The 12,828-nt window shown below is 39.5% G+C and overlaps 1 protein-coding gene across 1 annotated transcript in view; it reads right to left on the reverse strand.

The window, feature by feature from the left end:
* The window catches only part of pola1 (polymerase (DNA directed), alpha 1), a 189,965-nt gene that overhangs the window by 63,588 nt on the left and 113,549 nt on the right, over positions 1 to 12,828 (reverse strand). The window contains exons 30-34 of the mRNA XM_042334402.1: positions 10,328 to 10,533; positions 9,047 to 9,179; positions 7,108 to 7,239; positions 6,232 to 6,406; positions 972 to 1,147 (exon numbers count right to left, since the gene is read on the reverse strand). Of these exons, the coding sequence (XP_042190336.1) occupies positions 972 to 1,147; positions 6,232 to 6,406; positions 7,108 to 7,239; positions 9,047 to 9,179; positions 10,328 to 10,533 (822 nt within the window). The remainder of the gene's footprint in view (positions 1 to 971; positions 1,148 to 6,231; positions 6,407 to 7,107; positions 7,240 to 9,046; positions 9,180 to 10,327; positions 10,534 to 12,828) is intronic.

Genomic DNA, 12,828 nt, shown 5'->3' on the forward strand with positions numbered 1-12,828 from the left:
CTTCAAAACCCATCTCTTGAACCATGCCTTCGGCCACGCTCCTACCCTCTCTGCCCTCCGCGATCGCAAACGTCCGCTGCCCCTCACCCACGCAGGGGTCTAATCCCTGACTGTTCAGCGCCTTGGGACGTCCTTCCGACGTGAAAGGTGCTTTACAAATGCAATTTTGTACTGTATTACTCGCTTACACCTGCTCGTTTCTCGGCTGCGACTGGCTGACTTTTCATGCTAAATGGACAACTTCCAGTTCATTGATTCCTGTTGATCTCACTTCCTGCTTTACACATAAGGCAGGAAATGACATTGACGTGACCTACTGACCCCCCCAAAAATATAAAAAGGCCGTAATAAAATATAAAAATTTCACATGGTCAAAATAATCCAGAACAAGGAACACTTAGAGGGAAGGTGAACAGGCAATTCAGATATAACTACGTTAGAGTGCTGAATGTGTGGAGTAATCTACCCTTGAAGGCAATTTGTATCAGCAAATTCAAAAGTATTATTTGATAAAACAGTTGATAGATGGGGCTTTTAAGAAATACGAGATTGGCTTATTATTTTATATATTAATAAAATGTTTGGCTCTAGTCAAATGGTTACAATGGTCCTGTACATTGCTAGGATACTGCATGACTGTTGCCAGTGTAATTCCAATGAAAGTTGCTGGAAACGGACAGTTTTGCTCTCGTTCTAATGCAACCATTATTCAAATTGTCATTTTTTTGTGAACAAACTTGAGGAACATTTATCCAAGTTTCCACAGACATCATATATCAATGTTATAAAGGGCAAACAGAGCCCCTTCATACTCGCCTGTGGTGTAATAATAATCATAAAATTCTTCCATTTGGTATAGTGCCTCATCACATCTTCAAGACTTCTCAAAGCGCTTCACAGAATATACTGTAAAGTGGAGTGACAATGTATTCTGTGGGCGAAACACTTTTTTTGTATAGTACAGTACTTACACTGCCATCAAATACGTTGTCGTACACATTTTCTGTTCCACATTTCGGACATGCAAACTTGAACCTCTCCATGTCGCGATACCTTTCTTCATCTGTAATCTGGGCTGTGCCACCTAACAGCGCATCACTCTCTTCATCTTTATGCTGTTGAATTCGAAACTGAGTTGGATCCAGACCTAATCCAGAGGTGGGGAGAAGAGAAAAACAATACTAAAATCAGAAATCACATTCCTTGAGGTCATCAATTTGCACTCAGCAAGACACAGTAAAACAGATTTAATCACAACCTTTGCACTTGATATTTAATGCCAACAATGAAACATCTCAGAGCGTTTTATATTAATTGTGATTAAATGTAGTGACTATTTTGTAGGTGAACATGGCAGCCAATTTGCAAGCCACAATGACCTGTACAAACCATGAGGTGAACGACCAATTCATCTGATGGATTGCTGACCAGAACATTCAAAAAACTCTCATTTGATAGAGCACCTTTCACACCAGAAGGACATTTTAAGGCACTTCACAGGATTTACTGCAATGTAAAGTGACAGTATTTTGTAGGCAAACAATGGGAGATGCTCTTTTTCAAATAGTTTCAATTATTTGTTTAATGGAAAGTGCTCCTTAAGGATATCAAATGAGCTCATTGAACAAAATACTGCTCATTGTAGAGAATGGACAGAGGTACACTCTCCACCCACCACGATAGCATACTGTAAACTGAAGCCCCAGAATAATTACAGTCCAGGCAGTCTGCCTTTATTGAACCCAAATAAGATCTCTGATCATCAAGCAACTATTCTGCTCTCTTCCCTGGGAAGGTACTATAATTACTGAAACCAGATACTCAGAAGCTACTGCACTCGGTCTCACTCATCCTTATTACCTGACCTTTCAAAGACATTCTTTACTTTGCTGTACTTTTAAGCTTTCCTTTGTCTGGTCTGCTCACATTGTGAATCTTCTATTGGTCCCAAAATTAGTTATTCTCTATGGAAAAGCCTCACAGACCCCCACGATGAATTACACCAAAGCTTTCTGCAAGTATGCTAAACTCCTGTGACAAATGATTTCACTATGCAGTATCCTGGAAGAAATAGATATGAAAACAGGCAGTGAGCAGATTTGATGTTGCCTGCAGTGACAAAGGTACAAACATCCTCGGTTTAATATAGAATTTACTACTTTGAGAATGTACAGAAAAGCATTGCCTCAAATAACAAAATGTTTGCAGATCCAACTTTCTTGGTAACAAAAATGCTGGAAATTGAAAAAATAGAAAGAAGCATTTGCACCATCTCACTAATCTCACCAAAAAATGCCCACAAAGCCCAATAGGTAAACAGAGTAAGGGATCAGAAATCCGACCAGTGATCCCTTCAGAGCTCAAATCTCAGGTGATTCTGACAAGTGGGGAATTTTCTGCAGAGAATGTAGTTTGGGCAACTGTGCTTTTTGAATGCCATTGACTGCACTGTATCTCGCTTGAAACGTACAGTTCTTCTTTGTATATAATAGTACAAATTTACATTTATACAGCGCATTTATATTGCGCTTTTCACGTTGGAAGGCTAACTTGCAAAGAAGAACAAGCAATGGAAAAATACAAACAAGGGTTTTTCTTTCTTTGCCTATCTGTATAATACCCTCAAGGATAAAATTGATATTATACAGGGGATTTGTTTTCACTGCAGAAATAATTCCATCACAACTATTCTAGGAATATGCTGATAGTTCTTAATTGCCTCTTAGCCACGTTGCTCAGGCCTACAGGCGAAAAATGATGACTTCAGATGCTGCCATCTAGAGACGAGCAATAGGCTGAATACCACAGCGTTCATGACAGCTGTAGGCACTGTACTGTAAATCCTATTCAAGTGTATAGACTTGCTTTTTAAACTTGGATCTCTTTCGCCTCCCCCATCTGACACATCACTGCAAAGCTAAAATACTCAGCAATAATCAGTTTACCACAAAATTATTCACTTAAGGTTTCAATCAAGCCAGTCAATTTAAATTTGTCTCATGACGATAATCTATTGCAAATATAAAGCCATATTTTGTTCAGTGTACTTCACTCTTAAATATACATTTTGACCAGGACCACAACTGTGCAAAATTGTAGATGAATCATCATTGGCTTCCTGGATGGGGGTGGGAAGAGATGGAATGATCAATTTAACTTCATAATATTGCTAGTTAATCACCGATTATAGCACAGAAGTTGGTATAAATGTAAGGTGGTGTAAATATAAATGATTTCACATGGCACATAATAGACTCCAGTGATTCAAAACCCAGCCAAGTAGCTTTGCCAATTTCTATCTCCCTTTACCCCGCCCGCAACCTCCCGGAAAAGAGAGGTACAGATCAAGAGCAGGTGCAACACAGGCTGCTTTTGTGAATACTGTAGAACTCTAGTTATCTGCTCATTGGTTTATCTGCAGATGTTTCGTCAGACTTCATGAAATCAGATTTTTATCGAGTTCATGAAAAATTACAGATCTGCATTATACTAAAACCAAATGGTTAATTTATTTTGGTCATCAATAATAATCTGTCACTCCTCCTCTTCCTCCCCCTTAATACACACAGCAAAAAGTTTATACTTTGAAAATGTGACAGCTAAAGAGTGCTACGTTCAGATCATTCACCCCAGAGGACCAGTTAATGTCATTGGTTATTGACAGGGTGGGAATTCTCAATGGTGTTAATTAACGAATCACAGGACACACTGTAAGTGCCAATATTGCAAATATCTGTGTTTGGAACTAAATGCAATAAAGGACCATTTATTTTGCCTCGTTTGCAAACCTGGATGTTTAAATTCGAGCATTGAAATTCAACAGCAGCATTTAAAAGAATTGTATTTTACGGTGAAAAGTGGACTCAACCAGCAACAACGTGCACTTATACAGTGCCCTCGATGCAGGGCAGCGTTTCAGTGAACTTAACAGTGGGGGATCCTGACTCCGAGCCGGGGGGTGGGGGTGGCCGTAAGCACAGTCGAAGAGGAAGGTTTTCAGGCAGGACTTGAAAAAGTGGAGAGAGGCGACGAGGCAGAGGGATTGAGGGAGAGTGTTCCAGAGCGTAGTGGCTGAAAGCATGACCTCCGATGGTGGAGTGGAGGGTGAGAGGGATGAGCAGGAGGCCGGTGCCAGTCGAGCGGAGGCTCCGGGTGGTGGATTGGGGAGTGAGGAGATCGGAAAGGTAGGGAGGTGCCAGAGAGTGAAGGGATTTAAATACGAGAATGAGGATCTTGAAGTCGATCCATTCGGGGATGGGGAGTCAGTGGAGCCTGGCCAGAACTGGTGAGATGTGGGAACGGAGTTTGGTCCAGGTCAGTATCTGGGCAGCAGAGTTTCTTTAATTTTTAAAGGCAAACAATGGCCTTTAAAAATGATCTCAGTCCCCCACCCACAACTCTGTCCCAAACTGCTTTGATTTACAGCACAAGATTGTGTTCTCTCAACAACAAAAAACTTGGATTTATATTGTGCCCTTCATGCCGAACTGCATCTCGGAATGCTTAACAGTGGAGGAGCCTGATGTCAAGCCAAGGGGAGGGGGAAACTGACTGTAGGCACGCCCATTCAAGATAGTGGATGGAGAACAGAGCTGAGATGCCTGTAAATCACATTGTCTTCTAAACTAGAAGCTCCAAACTAAAATATCTGATCCTGTCAGCAAAACAAAGTTTGCTTTCGAATTCTTGTGTACTTTCTCTGTAAAGTACATGGTTATATTTGATCTGGGTTTCTGGTGCTCATATTGTAGTTGAGTCATCCTGATGTTAGACTTTACACCGACCCCTGAAATAGTTTCATAAGGACATAAGAAAATAGGAATTGCTAGATGAAAAAAGACCAAGGTCCATCTAGTTCGAATTCCACCTTCCTGGCGGTCGCAGGCACATATGTTCCGAGCCATCTATGTACTATATCCCATAATGTTATTTCATAAAAGAAAACTAGCTAATCTGTGTTTGAAAGAATCAACACTTCCTGCTTCAACTGTCTCCCGAGGGAGTTCCACAGGTTCACTATTCACTCACTGAAAATAGTGTTTATGTAGTATCGTTCTGAATTTACCCCCTTCAATCGCAAGCCACATCCTCTGGTTTTACTTGTTGACGTTGAAACAGCCTGTCATGATCTATATTGTCTAGCCCTTTTAGAATCTTAAAGACAGAAGTCATGTCGCCTATCAATCTTCTCTTTTCCAGCGTGAACATCCCCAATTTACTTAGTTGCTCCTCATAGTCCAGTCACTCCATTCCCTCAATCATTTTAGTTGCCCTCCTCTGTATCTTCTCGATTTCTCCAATATCCTTTTTGTACTGCAGTTTCACTGGGACCTTGAAATCCTTGTAGACATAGGAGTTTATTCTTACTCTTAATATTCATACAGGAAACATCCTCTTCAATTGGCAATACTATCTAAATACAGATTGCCCCACAGCAAACAATTTACACGAACATGCAGTCAATTCACTTTACACTATATTCTGTGAAGAGCTTTGAGATGTCTAAAGACGTGCAAAGCGCTATATCAATTGTAAGGATTATTAATATTATTATTATTACACACACATCTAGGTCCTTCATCAATATTTTTCCTTTGCAGTGCCTTTTAAAAAATATTTCTGGGTACACAACATTTACTTTCAAGGCAGCAAACCAGGAGTGAGAAGAGATAGTATATAAATAAGTAAACGTCACATCAATGTTTTAAAACAAATGGTCAGGGAAGGGAGTGAAAATATTCTCCTTAGTTGCTTTCATACCCTCTCAATAACTGGTTCATGGTGGCATGCTGACAAGCAGGCAATCTATCAAGATACAATTCTATTTTAGTAACACTAAATGCACCCACCCACAAAATATAGTCAATTCACTTTACAGTATCTTCTGTGAAGCGCTTTGAGACATCTGGAAGACATGATAAGGTGCCATATCAATTGCAAAGATTGTTATTATTATCCCAAACTCTGAACACAAAGGAAGAGAAACAAATCTAGGTGTCACAGAGCTGAGATGACTAAGAGTCCTCCTCTTAATATCAACCCGAGCGATTGTGTTTACGTGTGTGTGTTGATTGCTATTAGAGGGTCTCTGGAATACATTTACGCTGAGCCTCCCAGTTGGATGCATGGAAGAAAGTGAACAAAATCTATACAAATTACGAAATTGTCACTTCCTCTAAAAGCAAGGTGCTTTATACAAACCTGGCATTTGGCACCATAACCTAAACTTACCCAGCAAAGTAGCAATCAGCGCAGAGTCTATCCCGTCAATGGGCTCACAAATTCGGGCCACCACTGGATGCACTTGCTGGGACAGATAGTACTGCAGGTCAATTGTCAGTGTTTCCTGTTTCTGCAGCTGCTCTGGCGCGTAGGCTCGCTGGCTGGCACTCAAGTTTGAACCATCCTACAGAAATACAGGTGATAGTAATGCAGCGGAATCCCAAGTAATGGACACACCTAATGCAAGGCTAGGTAGGCTTTTTAAAAAGCACACATCAACTCATTTTCATAAATACATTGAAAAATTTATTTTAGAAATTCCATGATTTGTTAAATACAATTTACAAATGCAGAGTGCCTTTCATGTTGGGAGGACTTCTCAAAGAGCTTGATGCTGCTGCTAAAGGTGTAAGGTGCTCAGAAATACCAAGCAGTCCACAGACAACTTCACGCCAGATATTGCATTGTCTAAGATGAATTGATGTCTTTAATTTTGTTTTTCACAGGATGTAGAAGGCATCAATAATCCCAAAGTGCTTTTCTGTAAATATCATCTACAGTTTGCCCCAACGAGGAAAGAACAGGAAATGGGAATTAGTGGAGTTGAGGTTTTGCGTAATTAACACTAGGGTAGTTAGCTCAATGCGGAACTAAAACCAACATAAGTTTGATAGGAGATACTGTAATTTTTGCGTTTAAGGTTCCTTAGAATGCTGCTGTAAATCGCTATTCCACATTAAATTTGCTATAAATTTACTTTTAAGACCTTATTGGTTTGTTGTTGATATTGCATCCTTTTCTGCACTCTCCTCCCATGAATCAACACAACTTTCATTGTTGAAACCATCAATTTATTATTCTGTGAGGGATTTTTCTCGCTCTTACTTGACAAATGATGTACGAGATGGTGTCCCCGGCTTTCACTTTTCGTCCCCCTTGAGAGTTTATCCACATGGCAACATGGACATGAGGCAAACTTTTCTTATCTGGGTAATCCTGGGGATCCTTTGTCAAAGCCTAAAATGGAGAAAAGCAAATGTGAAGAATGTCATAACTTAACCAAAGAAAAGTGAAAGGCAATAGTGGCACCTTGAAAGCATTCTCAATTTATAATGCCATTATCCATCCACTTACCCGGTAAACTTTGCATCGTAACACACAATTAAAGACTCTTTGATTTGGATTAAATCTCTCAACCTCTTGACTGAAGATTATGGCTAAATTTTGGTATTTCTTGATTCCTGATTCCTTAAATCAGGAATCTAAGTCTGTGCGGCAGAGGCTCTCAGCAGCCCAGAAATAGGAAATTTACTTCAAAGCACAGAAATAATCACATTGAACAATCATAAACATCATGAATTTCATCCTTTTTTATGAAAAAAACATAAACGTAAGTGTTTTTCCAAACTTTGTTGTAGCCAATACAATTAAGAGGAAAGTAAAAAAAATTCAGCAAAAAAGATTTCTATTTTGAAAAGAGGCTTGAAGGGCTATGGGGATAAGGCGGGGCAGTGAGATTGAAGCCATATCCTTCCTTCGTGAGCCAGCGCAGGCTTGTTGGGCTGAATGGCCTCCTTCTGTGCTGTAGATTTTTAGGTTTCTACATCCTTACATTTTATCAAGCGCCTTTCACATCAAAGATGTTTAAAAGCACTTCACAAAATATACTGTAAATATAGTGACTACACATTTCGTAGCCAATTTGGCCCACAAACAGCCATTAAGTGAATGACCGTAGAAGAATAATACAAGAGGCAATAGGCAGCTAATGATTTGCATGTGTTGGATTCCATTATTGATGCGCTGTAAGCACTAGGACATCAATGGCAGAGGAATACTGAGTTCTTTGTGAAAGAAAGATGTGCAAATTTCCTAGCAGCTTTCACATCTCAAGCTAAAAAAAAATGGTGTTCTTTGCAGATTTTCTTTATTAAGTGGGTTCACAACAACAGTAACAAATTGTATTTATATAACGCCTTTCACGTTGGAAGGACCCAAGGCTCAAATGAAAACGCATGTGTCATGCTTTTCTTTTAGAAGAAGTTTAGTACAAAACTCTTTCCCACTCAAAGGCTCAAGTGCCATGAAATTAATGGAAATCTCTGAAAGCACTGAGTGAAATAGGATATAGGCATGTTCCAGTTTCTCCCCCCTCTCTGAAGGGATGCATCTCATTGACTTCTAACATAGTTTTGGTTTTCAATGTAACCGAACTGCAAGAGTAAAACGCTGCCCTACTGGAGATGCTTTATGCTTTGAATTGAACAACATTATACATTAAGTTTCCTTTACATTCTCAGGCAGCTGAGCTGACCACAACAGAGGCAGTGCCTTGACAGTGGGACACTGTTTGGCCAAACAAGAAGCATGCTCATTTGAAGAAGTGAAAATTTCAAGTAACTGTAACTATGAATGTTGTGTGGCATTACCTCAACACAGATAGTGACCAAATGAAATAACTGCACAGAAAATGCATTGAAGCTCATGAAAAGCAGAAAGTGTGTACTGGTAAAGAAAGGTTTGGTTAAATGGCATTTTGCTGTATGCAGTCAATGGGGTGAAATTTGCCTCATAAAATTAATTAGCGAACCGCCATCATTAATGATATTCCATTCATGGGTTCCTCTAGAATCGAACGGCCTTGAGACAAATTCTGATTGAATTAATTAAAGGAATTTCTCCTGATGCAATCTTGCCACATTCTGAGGAAATCCCCAATTTAGAGCCTTGTTTTCATAATGAAAGTAGGCATTAAAATGCCACCAAAGAGCAAACCTACTTCTTAAAGAACCCAAAGATCACTGACAATAAAAAGGTGTTTTACCTTGTTAATTTCAAACTGGCTCTGGGGTGTACTGCCATTGTCAACACCCTCCTTAATCTCCATTAGCTTCTTCTGAATATTCTCCACAATCGTGTCTCGGGGTTGATCAGAGAGAATCTGACTGATAACATAACTACAGTACAAAGAAAACAGTAAAAAAAAATCAACACTAGGTATTTTATAATGAAAATTACAGTTGAACAGCTAAAATGATGTACTAATCATGTCAAACGAACATTATATATACATTCAAGAGTGAACATGCATTATTATAGCATACAATACAAAATTACATCTGTTGGTGCTTTTCACGTCGGGAGGACATCCCAAGGCGCTAGACAGTCAGGCGACTCATCACATCAACATTTCTCAGTTTTACCGAAAACTATCATTTACTGCAATGTTAGTTTTTTGTAAGGAAAAATTGCAGCTATTTGTGACAGCAAGGTCCCATAAATAACCATAAAGCCAATGCCCAATTAATCAGGAAGATTTGTTGGCTGGAACACCAGGAGAGACTCCCATCTCTCTATTCCATAAAATGGAACTTTATTTTAATGTCTCATCTAAAAAAATCCACCCAAAGTACTGCAAGAGAGTGTCAGCTAGGACTATGAGTGCAGGCTGGTTTCTCAAAATTAGCGGATCAGAATTTGTTCCATTGTGATACGACGGCTGAATCACTCAAAAGATTCATAGAACTGCAGCACAACATTACATGAGCATTTTCAGGGAGATGTTTCACTTACGAGAAATATCAATCTGATCAAAAGATAGTCGCATCGAGAGCAACACAGATTCATTAAAATTACTGGTGAGTCTGATGCATACACATTTGAATGCACAGCTCAGAAATTTTGTTCCGCCCAATTTCTATAAAGCTTCTAGCCGTTTTACAACCACTTAATGGCACCCCTACTTGGGTCATTCTCCACTTAATGTCTCCAAACTTGCTGTCATCAGCAGGGCTTCAGCTATTCTTATTAATGTCACTCAGTTTAGACTCATACTTGGCAAATTATTTTACAATATGCCATATTGTTCCATCTTTTGTCAAACTTCATGCAAAAATATAATTCCCAGAAAGTACAATTCTCACAGTTGTGAGAGCTCAGACAAATGAAAAATGTGATGAAAAATGCAGAATAATCTATCAGCACACGGAGCAAGGTTAGTGATCACGTAATTCAGTTTAATTTGGTGATTTGCACTTTAAAACACACTTAAAATTATTCAGCGCAATATAAAAGATAAGATACTTCATTTAATGGAACTACTTACGTTCCACTTTCCTTTGCTAAGCCACACCAGTCTCTCCTCACAATATCCAATCCTTTTAGCTCCTGTTTTGTGACGTAATGTCCATCTGCAGTTGGCTCGACAACCAGGGCAGCGTATTTCTTCTTTTTCAATAGCAGCAATGACTTGAAGACACCATCAATGTCCAGCTCCAATAATTTGTATTGTTTATTTATTTCACTCTTAACCTGTTAGCAAAACAAGGGTAGTGGCACATGTTGTTCATCTGCCATTTTTGGGACTTTGTCAACTTTAGAGTTTGACATTCGCAGTGTTGATATTTGTTGCAATTAATTCAATTGTGAATATCGCTTTTGAGACCATATGCATTCATAGTAAGATGTTCCCCTTATAAGCTTACATTAAAGTTACTGGCCTGAAAGTACCAATTCCTTCCCCCCAACTTCTAATGGCACAACACATCTCACCATCACAAACTAGGTAAAAATCTTAGAAATATTTGAATGAGACAAAGATCATCAATGCAGAGCGCAAAGTATATTAAGAGAAAAACACTTGCTCAGTTTAGTGGAAAGACTGTTGCTAAGGTTTTGTTCAGCGATAAGCTCATCGCCTTTGGTGATGTCAGCCACTATTGAGCCCCTCATAATAGTCACACAACACTTTGTTCTGAATGGAATTTTTACTCCCATCTGTTTAAGTTTGAGGTTTCACATGATGACTATAGGATACTGGAACAAAAATAGTCTGAAGGAGCATAGAGGAGTCAACTCCCCTGGTGTGGAATTGTTAATGGAAGAGAAAGAGAACATATGATCTGCATTTTCATTATTATTCACAATAATGGATGATGGGCCTTACGTTCCATTGTGAGCTGAGATAAAACAATGAAAAAAGGACAGCAAGTCAATACACAGGGAATAGTTTCCAGAGAACATAAGAATTAGGAGCAGGAGTAGGCCATTCGACCCCTCTAGCCTGCCCCGCCATTCAATAAGATCATTGCTGATCTATTCTAACTCCACCTACCCGCCTTATCCCCCTATCCCTTAATCCCTTTATCCACAAGAAACCTATCAATCTCAATCTTGAATATGTTCAAGGACTGAGCATCTACAAACCTTTGGAGTAGAGAATTCCATAAATTCACTACCCTCTGAATGAAGAAGTTTTTCCTCAACTCAGTGTGAAAGGCCTTACCCCTAATTTTAAGACTGTGACCCCTGGTTATAGTTTCTCCAACCAGGGGAAAAGTCTCCCATCCCACTATCTATTCTGGCGTGACCTTTAATAATCTTATAGGTCTCTATAAGATCACCTCTCATTCTTCTATATTCTAGAGAATAGGGGCCTAAATTGCTCAACCTATCCTCATAACTCATCTCCCTCATCCTTGGTACCAACCTAGTGAATCTACGTTGTACCCCGTCCAAGGCGAGTACATCCTTTCTTAAATAAGGAGACCAAAATTGCACACAATACTTTAGGTGCGGTCTCACCAGGGCCCTATACAGTTGCAGCAAGACTTCCCTACTCTTATATTCTAACCCTTTTGTAACAAATGCCAACATACCGTTAGCCTTCCTAATTGCTTGCTGTACCTGCAAACTTTTTGTGACTGATGTACAAGGACACCTCTGAACGCTAACACTATCTAGTCTTTCCCCTTCTAAACAATAATCTGCTCTATTGTTTTTGCCACCTAGGTGGATGACTTCACACTTCCCTACATTATACTTCATCTACCACCTATTTGCCCACTCACCTAGCCTATCTATATCTCGTTTATTTAATGTCATCCTCAGTGTTTACTCTCCCTCCTAGTTTAGTGTCATCCGCGAATTTGGATATATTAAGTTCAATGTCCTCATGTAGATCATTGATGTAGATTGTAAATAGTTGAGGCCCTAGCACTGATCCTTGTGGCACTCCACTAGTCACATCCCGCCAATCTGAGAAGGACCCGTTTATCCCTACTCTTTGTTTTCTTCCTGTTAGCCATTCTTCAATCCGTGCTAATATATTCCCCTTAATTCCATGGGCCCTAATCTTGTGGATCAACCTTTTATGCGGGACCTTATCGAATGCCTTTTGGAAATCTAAATACACTACATCCACTGATTCCCCCCTATCTAATCTACTTGATATGTCCTCAAAAAAATCTAAAAGATTTGTTAAGCATGACTTCCCTTTTGTAAAGCCATGTTGACTCTGTCTAATCATATTGTGATCCTCTAAGTATCCCACTACAACATCCTTAATTAAGGATTCTAGAATTTTCCCAACCACCAATGTCAGACTAACTGGTCTATAGTTCCCCATCTTTTCTTTCCCACCCTTCTTAAGTAGTGCTGTGACGTTTACGATCTTCAAATCAAGGGGAACCGTTCCAGAACCAAAGAATTTTGGAAGATCAGACACAAGGCCTCCACTATCTCATGAGCTACCTCTTTTAAAACCCTAGGATGCAAACCATCAGGTCCAGGGGACTTGTCACTTTTTATTGCCAACAATTTCCCTAG

The sequence above is a fragment of the Callorhinchus milii genome, unplaced genomic scaffold (assembly GCF_018977255.1).
Source record: "Callorhinchus milii isolate IMCB2004 unplaced genomic scaffold, IMCB_Cmil_1.0 Scaffold4, whole genome shotgun sequence".
NCBI classification, from domain to species: Eukaryota; Metazoa; Chordata; class Chondrichthyes; order Chimaeriformes; family Callorhinchidae; genus Callorhinchus; species Callorhinchus milii.